General features: G+C 41.8%; 1 protein-coding gene and 1 pseudogene across 1 annotated transcript; one reads left to right on the top strand and one right to left on the bottom strand.

Annotated features, from left to right (window-relative positions):
* Positions 1 to 3,471: 3,471 nt before the first annotated feature.
* Positions 3,472 to 3,578, bottom strand: LOC136377699 (U2 spliceosomal RNA; annotated as a pseudogene).
* Positions 3,579 to 10,768: 7,190 nt separating this feature from the next.
* On the top strand, positions 10,769 to 16,356 carry OXA1L (OXA1L mitochondrial inner membrane protein). The gene is made up of 10 exons (XM_066342098.1): positions 10,769 to 10,928; positions 11,352 to 11,510; positions 12,601 to 12,814; positions 14,418 to 14,561; positions 14,792 to 14,877; positions 15,052 to 15,216; positions 15,380 to 15,484; positions 15,596 to 15,758; positions 15,843 to 15,923; positions 16,003 to 16,356. The coding sequence occupies exons 1-10, from the start codon at positions 10,866 to 10,868 to the stop codon at positions 16,128 to 16,130; spliced, it is 1,308 nt and encodes a 435-aa protein (XP_066198195.1). The 5' UTR covers positions 10,769 to 10,865; the 3' UTR covers positions 16,131 to 16,356.
* The last annotated feature ends 377 nt before the right edge of the window (positions 16,357 to 16,733 follow it).

The raw sequence follows: 16,733 nt of genomic DNA on the forward strand, positions 1-16,733 counted from the left end.
GCACCTGACTCTAAGGTCACATAGGTGACCGGACCCAAGACTTCCTACAGTTCTGCTCTCAATAGGCTGGTGCTAAAAGCACAGTGTTGTTGCAAGTATGCACCCCACTTGGCCAGGATGGAGGGTTGGGCTATACCACAGAGTGCTCCACTACCTGGGGAGGGGGTTGTGCCTGTCCCCAAGGGACTATTGGCTTCTGGGTTTTTACCTTCTTGGTGACCACTGACCATGCTCTGAGTCTGTGGATGGCAGTTGCAGCTCAAGCCTCCTCCTCAGAAGAGGAGCTAGAAATGCCTGCTCCCGCCGACTCAGAGTCACTGTGCTGGCATGAATGCAGCTCTGTCTTCCACACCTGCTTCAGCTCCTGCAGCTGATGGCTCTCAGCCTGAAGCTGAGACTCAAGCTCTTGAACCCACAGTTGTTTCTCCAACAGCTGTCGCTGCCAACATCCAGCTTCCAGAGCAAACTGCAACTCACAAACCCATAATTCCTTCTCCAGAGACCATCTAGTTCCAGGTACCATTGGTGCTCAGCCTGCATCTCACACTAAAGCTCTCAAACCCAGTCAGCCTCCCTCTCCAGCATTTGCTCCAATTCATGTCATTGCTGGTTCTCAGCCTGCAGCCTGACCTGCAGTTGTTGGATCTGCAACTCTTTCTCAGTAACCGTTCAAGCTCAAGCCATTGTTGCTGCTTGGTCTGCAGCTCACCCTGGAGCTCTCGACATCAGGCAGCCTCTTACACAGAGCTCTTGGTTTCCTCTTTCAGGACTGTAAAAATCACCCAGCCCACAGCCCCTAAAAAGACAGCCACAGAGAACTGTACACTGGAGAAAAGTGACCACTCCTCTACCCCACCCTCCAAGGGTGTCTGCTGCTCTGTACCAATCTGCTCCAAATCTTCTCACTACACCAGATGTAATGCTGGTGGTTGAGGCCAGGCAGGTTCTCACTGAATTCAGGCAGACAGTAGAAGAACTGCAGAGCTGGCAAGCGTCAGACCATACTCGTTTATTGGAAGCTCATGAAGACAGGCAAGTGAATAAACAATAAAAGAAAAAGAGCTAAAAAACAAAGGAAAATCTGCTTTTTATAGTGAAAAGCAAGAGAGCTAGGAAAACTGCACCTCATGAGGTTAGGAGAGTGATATGGGAGAATTGCTCTTACATAGACCACACACACGTGGCTGCTAGGCACCCACGCACCAATCAGGCAAAGTGCTTGCAGCCGGTAAACCCACGCGCAAGCCTAACACAGCTGTTTTCCCCACAGTATTCATCAGCATTCCAGGTGTATCCTTTCTGTGTGCTGGTCTCCACTGATAGGTCAGCAGCAGGGCAGGGGGTCCTTAATCAAGGCAACTGGTACTGAAGTCAGCTGTGGAGTCCCTTGTCTGGTTTTGCTGTTTTCCTCAGCCTCAATCTGAAACACAACTGAGGCCTGGCCTGGCCTTGCTTTGATGACCTTCTGTACCTGGCCCATCATCCTTGCTTTCTGCTCATGTCTGTCTAACTGCCTACTACATTAATATTGTCATTATTTTTCTCCCAGTCTATGCTTGCCTTTTAATTTTTCTAGTAGTGTCAAAGAGCAGAGGCCTTTTAATTTTGATGTTCTATTTATCAAAAAAATTTTTTGACTAGTGATAGTGTCCTGTCTAAGAAATTTACTATTCTGTTCCTTTGATCTAAATGTCTATTCTTTTTTTTTTTTTTTAGCAAGAGAGAGATAAACAGACAGTAAGGGAGAGATATGAGAAGCATCAATTCATAGATGTGGCACTTTAGTTGTTAATTCATTGTTTTCTCATTTGTTCCTTGACAGGGAGGCCAGTGACCCCTTGCTCAAGCCAGTGACCCTGGGCTAAAGCCAGTGACCTTGGGCTTCCTTTGGGCTCAAGCTGGCAACCCCACACTCAATCTGGTGAGCCCACCACCAGGATAAGCCCAATCCCAAGCCAGCGACCTTGGGGTTTTGAACCTGGGTCCTCAGTATCCCAGGCCGACTCTCTATCCACTGTGCCACCACCTGGTCAGGCTAAATATCCATTCTTATGCCAGTACCACATTGTCTTGATTATTGGTGCTTTATAGTAAACCTTGAAATCAGGTACTGTAATTTCTCCAACTTTGTTCTTCTTTTTCAAAATCACTTTGTCTATTCTAGGTCTTTTACATTTTTCATATAAATGTATTAATTACTTGTAAATTTCTATTAAAATCCCAGGATTTTTATTGAAATTGCTGTAAATCATTTACATCAGAAGAATTAACATCTGAACAATATTGAGTCTTACAATCTATGAACATGAGATATTTCTCCATTTAATTAAGACTTTCACATTTTCTAGCAGTATATTTTACAGTTTTCAGTGTACAGGTCTCACATATATTTTGTCAAACTTACTATTAAATGTTTCTTGCTTTTGATTCTCTGGTAAATGTATATTTTAATTTTCCAATACAATTGTCAGTGTATAGAAATTCAGTTGATTCTTGTATATTGACCTTGCATCCTACAACCATGCTAAATTTATATATTAGTTCTAGTAAAATTTTTTTTGTATATTGCTCAGAACTTTTTCCCCAACTTTACTGAGTATAACTGATATATATAATTATTAAGCTGAAGGTATACAATGTAATAATTTGACATACACGTTGGAGAAAAAGTAGGTTTACAGTTATTAGTATGTAAATGGTTAATCTTGTATTATGGTTGTATTACTTTCCATACTAAACTGTAAACTTACTTTTGCCCCACCCTGTACATATATATTGCAAAATTATTACTACAATAAGTTCACTTAATACAGCCATCACCTACCTCACATTGTTACAGTGTGTGTGTGTAAAAACTTTTTTCCAGTTTTATTGAGATATACTTGTGTTCAGTGGTGGGGCAAAAGTGCAATGGCCACCATAAGGTATCTTCAGACTGCAGAACAATGCAGGCAACTCCATAGAATATAACAAAATGTATTGAAAGGTAATTTACTTACAGAGACATAGGGTTAGAGTGAACAGATGACCCAGCAGTTCTGTGCAAATTATTCTCTGCTAACAGACCCATTACAGTACTTTCTTTTTTTCAGTGTACCATTCCCTGAAGTACTATAATACCAGGTCAATGCACAGAGTGGATGGAGCAAGCTCCTATTTCATCTCTTAGTTCCAAAAATCCATATAATATATGGTCTCACCTGACCTGTGGTGGTGAAGTGGATAAGACTTCGACATGGAATGCTGAGGTCACTGGTTCAAAATCCCAGGCTTGTCTGGTCAAGGCATATACAAGAAGCAACTATCTTGAATGACATGATAACCTGGACATGTTTTCTTTGAATATATGCACCCTGATTTATTGATGTCACCCCATTAAAATAAAAATTTATTTATAAAAAAAAAAGAAGAAACTATGCTTCTTGCTCCTCCATGGGCCCTCCTCTCTCTATAATCAATAAATAAAATCTTTAAAATTATATATATATATATATTGTCCTCAGATAGAGGACTATTAGATATTAAACTGGTAAGAACAGATACTACACTTGATCTTAGCCAAAAAGTTGAGAAGCAATACTTTAATTTTTATAGAATTTATCAGGGTGACATGTTAATAGAATTATATAGGTTTCAGGTGTACAATTCTATAATGCATCATCTGTATATTGTATTGTGTGTTCAGCACCCCAAGTCGAGTCTCCTTCTATCACCATTTTACCAGTTTACCCTTTTCTACCTCCCCCACCCCCTTTCTTTCTGATAATCGCCATACTGTAGTCTGTGTTTATGAGTTGTTTTGTTTTTTGCTTAATTCCTTCACCTTTTTCACCCAGCCCTCCATTACAGTACGTTTTTATAATATAACTCAGGTACTGCATATTGACAAGACAATGGGACAAAGAATTTGCCGGGTACCATACCTTCTGGTGGTCTTGTGATAGATAATTGTATAATAGATATTATCAGTTTGATACTTATCTCCATTGTCATGCCATTCCAGCTACTACTAACAAAAATATTTATGCTCTATTTTATGGAACACAGATAATCATCAACTAGAAGCCTTTGATATGCTTGCTAAGGACAGTGGGGTTAGTCAAAGGTCACAGCATGAAAGAAATCCAGGACACAGAAATTGAGTTAGTTTTGCTCACATCTATAGCTACACAAATTAACATATAGTACAGCATAAGTTTAAGGTGTACAGCATAAGAGCTTAAATATAATGTGAAATAATTATCACAATAGGTTTAGTTAATGTTCATCCTCTCATATAATACCAAAAAAAATAATTTTTTTCCCTTATGACGAGAACTCTTAATAACCTTCAAATATATCATACAGCAGTGTTAACTCGGGACATCATAGTGTACATTACATTCCCCAGTACTTATTTATCTATAACTGGATGTTTGTACCCTTCAACCACTTTCGCCCAATTCTCCAACCCCCAACCCCTACCTGTGATGATAACCACAAATTCTCTCTTTTTCTATGAGTTTGGTAATTCTTTTTCCAGACTCCACATATAAGTGAAATCATATAGTATTTGTATTTCTCCTTTTTTTTTTTTTTTTTTTTTTTTGTGAGACAGATAGAAAGGGAGAGAGATGAGAAGCATCAATTCTTCGTTGAGGCACTGTAATTGTTCATCGGCTGCTCTCTCATATGTGCCTTGACTGAGGGGGGGGCTCCAGTGGAGCCAGTGACCCCTTGCTCAAGCCAGCAACCTTGGGCTCAAGCCAGTGACTCTGGGCTTCAAGCCAACGACCCTTGAGCTCAAGCCATTGACCATGGGGTCATGTCCATGATCCCATGCTCAAGCCAGCGACCCTGTGCTCAAGCTGGTGAGCCCATCATGCTCAGGCCAAATGAGCCTGTGCTCAAACTAGCAACCTTGTGGTTTTTTACCTGGGTCCTCTGCATCCCAGGCCAATGTTCTAGCCACTGTGCCGCTGCCTGGTCAGGGTGTATTTGTCTTTCTCTGTCTGATTTATTTCATTTAGCATAATACTTTCCAGGTCCATCCATTTTGTCACAAATAGCAAGATTTCCATTTTTTATGGCTGAATTGTGGCCCATTTATATGTATATTACATTTTCTTTATCCATTCATTCATGAGTGGATATTTAGATTGTTTCCATGTTTTAGGTATTATAGATGGTGTTGCCATGAACATAGGATGCAGCTATCTCATCAATAGAGTGCTTACCTTTTCAGAAAAGATATTCTATATTCCCAGAAGTAAAACTGCTGGCCCTGGCCGGTTGGCTCAGTGGTAGAGAATCGGCCTGGCATGCAGAAGTCCCAGGTTCGATTCCCGGCCAGGGCACACAGGAGAAGCGCCCATCTGCTTCTCCACCCCTCCCCCTCTCCTTCCTCTCTGTCTCTCTCTTCCCCTCCCGCAGCTGAGCCTCCATTGGAGCAAAGATGGCCCGGGCACTGGGGATGGCTCCTTGGCCTCTGCCCCAGGCACTAGAGTGGCTCTGGTCGCAGCAGAGCGATGCCCCAGAGGGGCAGAGCATCGCCCCCTGGTGAGCAGAGCGTCGCCCCCTGGTGGGCATGCCGGGTGGATCCCGGTCGGGTGCATGCGGGAGTCTGTCTGACTGTCTCTCCCCGTTTCTAGATTCAGAAAAATACAAAAAAAAAAAACAAAAAAAAACTGCTGGATCACATGGTAGTTTCATTTTGTTTTTTAAATATCCTCCATACTGTTTTCTATAATAGCTGTACAAGGCTATACAAGGGTTCAAATGCTGAGAGATATGGTTTATTAGGGGCCGCCAAAAGTATCTTCCCGACAAAGGAGGTTTTTTTTCCCAAGTGTCCTGCAGCTGTGTTTTTGTTATCAGCTCTAACTGTATTGATTCTTTAAAGTAACCAAAAAGCTTATTTAAAATAGCATCCAACATATGTGATTAATGTTATATCTGGACACAAGGAAACAAATGTTTTGCCACACAGTTAAATAGTCAAATTAAAGAGTCTTTAATTTAATGCCGGCAACCAGGAGTGGATTCACATCTTAAAGAAGTCATGGCCTCGAACGAACTCAGGGGTTTATTTTTAAAGGCATAAAGAAGCAAAGGGAGGGGGTGACCTCCTAACCAAAGCAGTTTTACAGAAGCAAAACAGGCTTTCGGTTATCGTTGAACAATCTAGGGAGAGAGTGCTTGGCAAAGCATTTTACAAAAAAGCAAGAGTGTGCTCGGTTATCTTGGCCTTTTACAGAGGTTGTTAAGACAGCATCCTGAAGTGCTTTCCGGAATCTAGACATCAGGAAACATTTATGGCCTTTACAGAACTCTTTTTCATTTACTCATCTGTAAATCTTGCAAAACTCATTCTATGGTCAGGGATATGGTGTTTCTACATTTCAATTAATAGGTCATATTCTCAATTATTACTAAATCTATATTCTATGTTTTTGCCTCCTATTTCTACCATTTCTGTCAGATATACTTATACCCATCCCAAAATAGCACTGATTGAAATCATTTCAAGCTATTTTATCTTTCACAAACTATACTTTGTCATTCAAAAAGCACTTTGTAGTTGAGAGGCTTTGTAGTAAGGTGACCAACTTTTTTACGATGAAAAGGAGGACAAAAATAAGTTGATAAAAACAATATTATAAATAAAGAAACATTTTATTCATTGCAACAATAATACACTATAATATGATAAATGCATATTAAAAACATTTGTAATATTTTATATTGTAATTATGCATATGTCTATTAATTTTTAATAATTATAAGAAAATATTATCTAAATGAGTACTTTTGTACTGAATGAATATTTTTTGTTAATGTATCATCTTGTAACAATATATTGGAAATATCTGAACAAGAAATATTCTTCATATTGAATTTTAGTGCTGAAGCTAGAGATACAAACAACATTCAATCTCAATTTCTCACATGTCCAAAAGTCATTAGCAATTGAAAAAATTCTTTCAATTGCTGCATTAGTTCCAGGGCAGCACAATGTAAATTGAACAAGAATAAATAAATTTTCACATGGAATATGTTCATTTTTGAAATGGCTAAATATTTCCACCCATGTTTTATCAATTTCAACATGTTCATTTTCCCATTGTATTTATTTTTCAGAATTTAAATATACATTCAGTCTTCTAATTCCTTCAAAGAGACAACTGTCATCTATTTTGATGTCTGGCATTTCTTTAAATAAAAACTCAAGACAAGATTCAATATCTGTCCAATATACTTGCAATTAAATCAAAAAACACCATTGAAAACTGTTATTTCCTGTGATGTTTGTTTCAGACCATTCTTCAAAATATTGAAAATATGTCTGGTAAAAATTCTGCTCTTCTTTGATAAACTTTTCTGTTATGCCCAGATTTGATTCCTCTCTGACAATTTTCTTTTTATAATTAAAGGAAGAAATTTTTCTTCAAAATGAGATATATATTGAAGGATAAAGTCATTCCAAATAAGACTAACTTCCGTAGCTGAAATATTATATGTTCACCTTCAATCTTTTGAATCATTTTTGTGAAAAATAGATGCTTGATTATGTACAAAATACATTAATATCTCATATATTTTATTATTGAAAAATGATTCCAGAATTTGAGGACATTTGTCTAAACTTAAAATATATCAATGGAGAGGCTCAAATAATTGTAGAACACGCTCTATAGCAGGTGTTAGAGCAAGCCATCTAACTTTTGAATATCCTAAAAGTTTTTTGTATTCAACATTTGCTTCTTTACAAAGTTATTTTAAAGTAGCAACACGAATGGAAAAATGACTAAAATGCAAATAAATTGTAGTTATTATTACTTCTACATCAATTGGCACGGCACATGACGCTGTGTTGATTGCACTTGACAAAATATGTGCATTACAACCTATTCCTAGTATTTTCTTTTGGAGTAACTCTTGTAATGTTACATATACATCATTCACCCCTTTGCATCTTCGCCCACCAAAATTTGTATTTGTATAATCAGCCATTAGTGCAACAACTTTGGACTTCAAATTGTTTTCATTTTTTACTCTGTATAGATGTTTTGACAAAATTTCAGAAGTTTTGCCCTCAATGTATTCTAAATTTAAATTTTTTACTTGAGTGCCCTTGGTAACATTAAAATATCTTACTATTACTGGATACAATTTAATTTCATTATGATTTGATGCATCAGATAAAATCGTTACAAATGCTGCAGTTTCCAAGTCCTCTATAAGTATTTTGTTACAGTAATTTTTTTTCTTACAGAGACAGAAAGAAAGAGGGATAGATAGGGACAGACAGACAGAAACGGAGAGAGATGAGAAGCATCAATCATTAGTTTTTCGTTGCAACACCTTAGTTGTTCATTGATTGCTTTCTCATATGTGCCTTGACCGCAGGCCTTCAGCAGACTGAGTAACCCCTTGCTTGAGCCAGCAACCTTGGGTCCAAGCTGGTGAGCTGTGCTCAAACCAGACAAGCCCGTGCTCAAGCTGGCGACCTCGGGGGGTCTTGAACCTGGGTCCTCCACATCCCAGTCCAACGCTCTATTCACTGCGCCACCACCTGGTCAGGTGATCACAGTAATTTTTAAATACTGATTTCAAAATAGCCTGGCATTTTGTCCTGGCACATGAAAATTTTGCATTGTGAAACTTTTTCAATAATTTAGTTGTACAATCCATACTACAAAAACTTTGATTGTGAATTATGGTATGAAATGCAAATGTTCCCTCCATTGCAACCGTTTTTCATCTTCAGAATAATTTGAAGTTTTAAAAAAACTTGTTACTTTACAACTGGAAGCTGATACATCTAATGATTGCTTATGTTTGTTGGTGGTCAAGTGTTTCGTTATTGCCACTCTGCCCCCAACTGCCATACAAAATTCTCTGCTGCAAATATCGCAGAAAACAATGGTATCTTTGATATGAGAAATGGAAATTCCTTTTTCAATTTATTGTTGAAATGGCATTTTCTCTTTTTTTTTAATTTTTCCATCCTTAAGTGAAATTTAAAATTAAAAATAAAAAATAGAGCTGCACGAACAATGCAAGCACATTAGGAACTGAAAACATTACATCATGGTAGGCGAATTTTCCAGAAGCTAAATTAACAAAACTAAATATCAAACAAAACCACTAATTTGGAGTGATATTCGGGTGTATTTATCATTTTCTAATTTAAAAACGTCTGTTTTATGCAAATATTTAATCAAAATGCATTAGTAATAGATATAGTTTGAGGTTAGATTTCCACTTTAACTCGAATCTCAGGAAAATACTTGTAAATAAAATTATACATATTTGGAAATTACTAAATAGATAATGAATTAATAAAACATGAATTGTGCTTACTTGTCTATAATTGAATATTTACTGAGAAAGAAATAATCGTGAGTCTACAATGTCATATGTGCCGTGTCATGTTTCAGTAAGAAGTACTTAAAGCCATTTGTGCACTCGGTATATCACGCACTCTCTCAAAGTCTCCTGTGCAGAGCGCATGCGTCTCATAATCGCATCTAATACAAATACGTCACATCACACACAATGGACCGACTCTGCATCAATCGAATACGAACATTTAAAGATTATTCCTCCAATATCAAAAAGGAGGACAGGTAGGAGTATAAGGTATTTTTCCCCTCCGAGGAAGAAGGAAGGGGCGTAGCCACGAAGTGTGTAATAATAAAAGCTTTATTTAGTACAGCGCATCCTGCCCCACGAGGTTCTCTGGTTCCGGGGACAGAGGCCAGGGAAGTCGCATAGGGTGACCCTTGTCGGGGATATTTAAAGGGTCTCTAGGGTGGTCGAGCTAATATGATGTGGTGAAATCTCACTAGCTGAGGGACAGTCGCTTTTTTCCAAAGGGACTCCTGGGAAGTTTCTTTTGACGCGCATGAGTGTGGGCAGTTCTAGCCAAAGTTCCCGGGTCTGGGTTCCTCAGGTGACCTTCCCCCATTGCTGACCACCTTATGAGGAGGACACCTTTCAAGGGAGGACAGAACTTACAAAAGAAGGACTGTCCTCCCTAAAGGAGGACAATTGGTCACCTTATTTGTAGGGATTCAAATATAACCAACTTTTGCCTTTCTGACCTGTATCTTTTTTCCTTGGAGGAAAGGAATTTCACCTCATATATCTTTAGGAATGCTATCAACTTCAAGAAACAAAACCCCCAAGCCTTAGGATCCAGACAGTAGACTTTGAATTTCCTTACATAACTACAGATAGGTAGTTCCAAGCTTGATGGAGCAATTCAATGGCATCAAGTATTCAGGGGATTTCTCTCTATCTTTCCATACCACCATCTTCAACATGTTAGCTTTTCATCTTTAGACTTGTCCCCTCATAGTCACAAGATGCTCCTCACACAACCCCACTAAGGAAGGGAAAAGAGAAAGATAGAGGTCTCTTCTTAAAGCTTTGTTTTTTATCTGGGAAGTAATTTTTTTCTTGAAGCTGCTTTCCTTCTATTTCTGTCAAACTGCAGACTACCCTCAAATTTTACTACATCTGTGTCCACAATATTAGCTAGCAATAAGAATCGAACATCACTGGGCAGAGGGAAAAAACGCGGGCACAACCAGGACTGTCCCTCGGCTTTTTTTTTAGCTCAACATTGCAGGAGAATCCTGGATTTAGAGACGTAGATAAACTCTTCCGTTTACCACCACTCCGCTCCAGAAAACACTCTCTGCGTGACCTTGTAAATGCCACCCTTTGCGTCTTCGTACCCACTTCAAATATGGCCGCCAAGCTCCAGTCTCCCTAGGCGACAGCTCCGGCTTCATGCCCATCTTCAAAAGGGCCTCTTCCCGCAGGGCTGCGGTTCTGTGTGCGCAGGCGCGAACGGACGTCTTCTTCCCGTCAAAATGGCGGTGGTGTTGATGTGCGGGCGTCGTGAGCTTCTCCGCCTCTTACGGTCCCCGCGTCAGGTAAGAATGCGCCAGGGCTGAGCGTCCGGATCTTGCCCTGGCCCTGTGACCCGACCCACGGCAACTCGTGCTGGGGCCATGAGCAGACGCAGACTTGGCTTACGGTGACCTGGGTCCCTTGACCTCGGGTTGCGTGAGGACGCAGCAGGGTTACCTTCCTCGACCCCGCGGGCTCAGTGGCCCCGTCTCGCGCGTGCGTCACCCCTGCCAAGGAATCCTCTGCCTCGACTTCTGGGCCCCTGTTGGGCCTGCGGCAGGTGACATGCAGGACTCGGCGCGCCTTCGGGCCCGCCTCTGCACGGAGTTAGGTCCTCCCTTGTGGAAGCGTCTGCGTGCTTCCTGCGGCGGGGTGGCAGAGGGGTGAGCATAACGCACCGCTTCTGCTCCGGATCGAAGGGCTTCATTCTCCTTTTCCACGCGCAGTTCCACAGCGTCGCAGGGCCCTCGCAGTGGCCCCTGAAAACGCTGACCGCGGCCTTCCGGTTCCCCGCCGGCCGGTGCTGCGGGCGCCCACACTATGTCCTCGCGGCCCCGAGCCCCCGTGCCTTCAGTGTCTCTGCCGTCCCGTTCGCAGAAGCCCAGGTAAGACGCGTTTGGTCCCTGCAATGTTAGGAGTGGTGCTTCTTGGTTGATTCTTTTTGTTTCTATTTTGTTTTGACTAGGGGGAAGTGGAATGTGGAGGAAAGTTCTTGTGCACACTCCACGTAGCTCCTCAGAATAGTAGCATCTTTGCTTGGCATAGATTTTCAAATCAATTGGGGAATGATTGCGAGTACAGCAGCAGAGGTTGATGTTATTATATACATGCTGTTACACCAGACTGCTGCCAAGCCACAGATGGTATGAAATGTGATTCCATGGGCGTGTGTGTGTGTGTGTGTGTGTGTGTGTGTGTATGTGTGTTATAGAAAGATTATAACTTGCATTAGTATTTACGTGATTTCATGGATATTGATATTTTTAAGGATGAGGCCAATTATATATTTTGGTTTTAAAAAATGAGTTGTTTTTAGCCTGACCAGGCAGTAACCCAATGGATAGAGCGTCCGCCTGGGAAGCAGAGGACCCGAGTTCGAAACCCTGAGGTCACTGGCTTGAGCATAGGCTCACCAGCTTGAGCAAGGGGTTGCTGGCTTAAGCAAAGGGTCACTTGCTCTACCGTAGCCACCCGGTCAAGGCACAGTGAACAACTAAGGAGACAGAGGAGCTGCAAGGAAGAATTGATGCTTCTCATCTCTCTCCCTTCCTTTCTGTCCCTATCTGTCCCTCTCTGTCTCTCTCTCTCTCTGTCTCTGTCACAAACACACAAAAAAATTCTTTTAAAAGAAAATTATGAGTATAATAATTTGAGTATGTGCAAAATCATGCTGGTAATACATGACTGAAGTTTGGAAGACACTGATACAAAAAATAACTTTCATGAAGTCTTCATGAAAATAAGGAGGTTATTTTCCTACCTTGTGGTAAAATAAAATGTTCTTTTTTTTAGCAAGAGAGAGGGACAGATAGGAAAGTGTTCTTTTTAAGAGCTGAGTTCTGTGGACATGTAGACTAACCTGGGAGAAGGAGAAGTAGGGAGTCAAGAGAACAACCCAATACTGGTTATCATAATGGGACCTTCGAGTTCTTTGTCTCCCCTGCTGAGTATTGTATGTGGCTTCCTTTTGCATAGGTTCAGGACCCTCCAGTTATTCCTGCGACTCCCTCACCCACAGCGGTACCTGAGGTGGCTTCTGGCGAGACTGCAGATATAGTCCAAGCTGCAGCAGAACAGAGCTTCACTGAACTGGGACTGGGATCATACACCCCAGTGGGACTGATCCAGAACCTGCTAGAATTTATGCATGTTAACGTAGGCCTACCTTGGTGGGGGGCCATTGCTGCATGTAAGATAAATGCATCCTGAACAAAGGTGGAGGAAATGGGGAGTCAGGGATAAAACTTTAAAGATAGCAGTTCGGGGCGGGGCGGGGGGGGCGGGGAGTCAAGGAAATATTGTTGCAGAAGTTTAGGGATCAGAAAAAACAGATGAGCCAAATGAGGGATAAAGGCTCATGATACTTAAATTCAGTCTACCTATATTTCCTTAAGGGTATTATAAGACCACCAGAACATCTTCAGTTCAAGAAGTATATGTGTTTGAATGTGAGCATGGGGTTAGAGTAAGTGGACCTTGTTAACAGTGAGGAAGCTTCCCTGGTTTAGGAGACAGAAGGTCAGGTCAGGCACTTAAACCCCAAAATTGGGAAGACACTTACATTGCTCCTCTTGTAGGCTCAAACTGTGCTTCAGTTTTGTATTTTCCTATACCTTCTGGTGATCATCCTTTTTATCTCCCTGTGTCTTCAACTTCTCCCTTCTTAACGCCCTACTCTGAACATACTAACATACTCAAGCATACCATGCATTTCTTGGAGAAAAATCTTCTCCATATTCTTAGTTTACCTTTAACTACAATGCTGTCTTTCTCCTTTCATAGCTATTATTTAAGAGTGTTCTGCATCTGGTGGACTTACTTCCTTCTACTCTTTGACACTCAGCAATCTGCCTTTTACTAATATCATTTTATTCTAACTGCAAGTTACACCATTGCTAAATCCACTTTATACTTCACCTTTCTGTGTTAGACTTCAGACTTTGAAATATATCCCTTGGCTTTGTGAAAGTCTTTTCTGATTTTCTTGCTGTCTTTCTGACCACACCATCCTGTCTCCATTGCCTAACACAGCGCTGGTGCTCTGGGTCCATCCTTAGCTTCCCGCTTTCCACTGCACATCAGCCATCATATGTTGGTAAAGCCTACACCTATATCCCCCCTCAACCTCAACTCTTTTTAGCACAGACCCACTTGCTTGTCTATAGGTACCATAAATAAATATTTGCTGGGGTGATCAGGAAATATGATGTATTTAAAAAAAGGAATAGTAAGGAGCTTGTGCCATACATAGGCCACTATATTACACCCCTATTCCCGAGGTTTCTAGGGGAGAGGCTTTCAAACTTGATGCCTAGGAACCCCAGAGTTCTGTAAAGTTAACTTGGAGCAACGTAAAGGCCAGAGCTTCAAAAATCCTATAGCCAGACTGTCCCCTAGGTAAGGACTGTTTTGTTTTATCAGTTATACATATTGGGACTATACTTAGAGTTGGGGGGAGGGGAGGTATCAGTTCCATTGATAATAGAAAAGTTTGGAACCCATTGATATAGAAAAGTAGCTTCTGTCACATTCTGTTCAAGGAAGCAAACAAGATTCCTGGTCATTTGCTTAAATAAGTTACTGCTAGACTTCTGTGATGTCAAAGCAGAGGACTGAGCCTGGAAGAAACTAACTCCTATCCCAACCCTTTGTTTTGTGACCCCTTGAATATGAGTCACAGTGTGGAAAAGACTAGAATAAGAGAGACCCTTTTGGTGAGAACCTAAAACTCTTCAACCTTCTAGCTGTAGAACTGCTTTAATTTTACTCCAATCCTAGTGTGTGTTTCTCAGGTACAGTCTTTGCCCGCTGCCTGGTGTTTCCTTTGATTGTGAAGGGCCAGCGAGAGGCCGCCAAGATCCACAACCACATGCCGGAGATCCAGAAGTATTCCACCCGAATCAGAGAGGCCAAGCTGGCGGGAGACCACGCTGAGTGTGAGTCAGTTGGAGAACAGGCGTGGGAGAGGACCACATTTACACTTTTCCTGACATTCTGCCAAGAGAAAGGAAAACCTAAGCCAAGAGTTGCTGTAGTTGGGCAGGTCCTAAAGATGGACCTGCTTCCAGTGACTGGCCAGGGTCGGTTAGAAATGTCATGGGCCAGAGGATGAGATGGTCACCTCTACCAAAGGAACTGCCCAACCACTAACTTCCCCTCACTTCAGTTTACAGGGCCTCCTCGGAGATGACACTGTACCAGAAAAAGCATGATATTAAACTCCTTAGACCTCTCATTCTACCTCTGACTCAGGTAAGCAGAAATATTTCCCTTCTTTTATTCTGAACCAATCAGATTACCTCCTGTTTCTCATGCCCTAGACCTCCAAAAAGTAGGTGGTGGTGATGTGATTATTGGTTTTCAGTATTGGAATAATAAAAATGTCTCCTCTGATAAAGGATCCTGACACTTTATCCTGTGTAATAGGCACCAATCTTCATCTCCTTCTTCATTGCCTTGAGAGAAATGGCCAATCTTCCTGTGCCCAGCCTACAGACAGGTGGCCTCTGGTGGTTCCAGGATCTCACAACCTCTGACCCCACCTACATGTTACCACTGGTAGTCACTGCTTCAATGTGGGGTGTCCTTGAGGTAAGCCCAGGTTGGCCGAGTAGCAGGCCTGCAAAATGAACCAGGACTATAGGGGTAAAGCACTAAAGTACTTGACTCCCTGGAAAAATAGAGTTGATGGCTAAGAAATATGAGCCCGTCACTAAAAGTGCTACTGTTACTCTGCCCCCCGTTTTTTTGGCAGCTAGGTGCTGAGACTGGGGTGCAAAGCTCTGACCTTCAGTGGATGAGAAATGTTATGAGATTGATGCCCCTAGCAGTCTTGCCGATAACTATCCATTTTCCCTCGGTAGGTAATGGCTTAGGGGCTGGTTCCAAGTCCTCCTGCCTCACCCAGCCACCTCCCAGCAAGCTTACCAGGGCTGCAGCTTCTGAGCACCTTGTCTTTCTTCTCGTCCAGGCAGTGTTCATGTATTGGCTGTCCTCGAATATGTTTTCCCTGAGCCAGGTGGCTTGCCTCCGGATTCCAGCTGTACGCACCTTACTTAAAATCCCCCAGCGTGTTGTGCATGACCCCGACAAACTTCCTCCACAGGAAGGCTTTTTAAAGAGCTTCAGAAAAGGTAAGGGCCTGTCCTCTGTGAATCAGAATCAGGGGCAAGTGGTCTAAAATGGGTATGAGACCAACTGTCTTACTCTTTATATAGGCTGGAAGAATGCTGAACTTAACTATCAGCTACAAGAGCGTGAACGGCGCATGCAGAATCACTTGGAGCTAGCTGCCAGAGGTAAATAACCCTTTCACACTAAGTTCTGTTATTTTTTTCTCCATTTCCTTTGTTCATTGAGCTCCTCTTCTTCCCCTAGGTCCCTTACGACAGACATTTACCCACAACCCACTGCAACAACACGGGGAAAAACCCCCTCCCAACACCCCTAACAGCAGCGGCAACAAACCAAAGTCAAAGCAGCCCTGGCGTGACACACTTGGCTGAATTCTGTTCCCTGCTCATACTGACATTAACTCTGTCTCACAAAAGACTCGGCCTAAGAACAAGATTTGATGCTGGGTCCTTGCCCTAGTCCTAGAAACTGGGACATGGAGGTGCTTGTCTTCAAAGTGGATTCCACTATAAACTCTTACATCTAAGTGTAAAAGAGCACTGGGGAACCAAGTGATCTTCCCGTCCACAGAAGTAGTAAATCTCTGTACTATGTGTTGCTTCCTGGTACTTATTAATGGGGAGATAGGTTGTGTGCTTCAGAAAACTAAAGAAAAGATTGATGGTGATTGCTCTTGCTGGCCCATGCTCCTCGAAAGTGTTTCAGTGTAATGACCTGGCATTAAGTGCTTAGATTCTTACCCCATAGATAGCTTGTTCCAGCCACATTTGCATTGCAGTCATAAAGGTATGCCTGGTAAGTTGAGATGATATCTAAATAAAGTAACCACATTTATTTACCCCAAGATTACCTATAAAATATCCGTCAATAAGTAGATGTGTGCCTGACCAGGCAGTGGCGCAGTGGATAGAGCGTCAGACTGGGATGCAGAAGGACCCAGGTTCAAGACCCCGAGGTCCCCAGCTTGGACCCTA

The sequence above is a fragment of the Saccopteryx leptura genome, chromosome 6 (genome assembly GCF_036850995.1).
Source record: "Saccopteryx leptura isolate mSacLep1 chromosome 6, mSacLep1_pri_phased_curated, whole genome shotgun sequence".
Taxonomy (NCBI): Eukaryota; Metazoa; Chordata; class Mammalia; order Chiroptera; family Emballonuridae; genus Saccopteryx; species Saccopteryx leptura.

Coding starts and splice junctions, on each gene's coding strand:
- OXA1L (XM_066342098.1), top strand. CDS start 10,866: ATGGCGGTGGTGTTGATGTGCGGGCGTCGTGAGCTTCTCCGCCTCTTA. Junction 11,511..12,600: donor TCCCGTTCGCAGAAGCCCAG/GTAAGACGCGTT, acceptor CCTTTTGCATAG/GTTCAGGACCCTCCAGTTAT. Junction 15,217..15,379: donor CAATGTGGGGTGTCCTTGAG/GTAAGCCCAGGT, acceptor TTTTTTTGGCAG/CTAGGTGCTGAGACTGGGGT.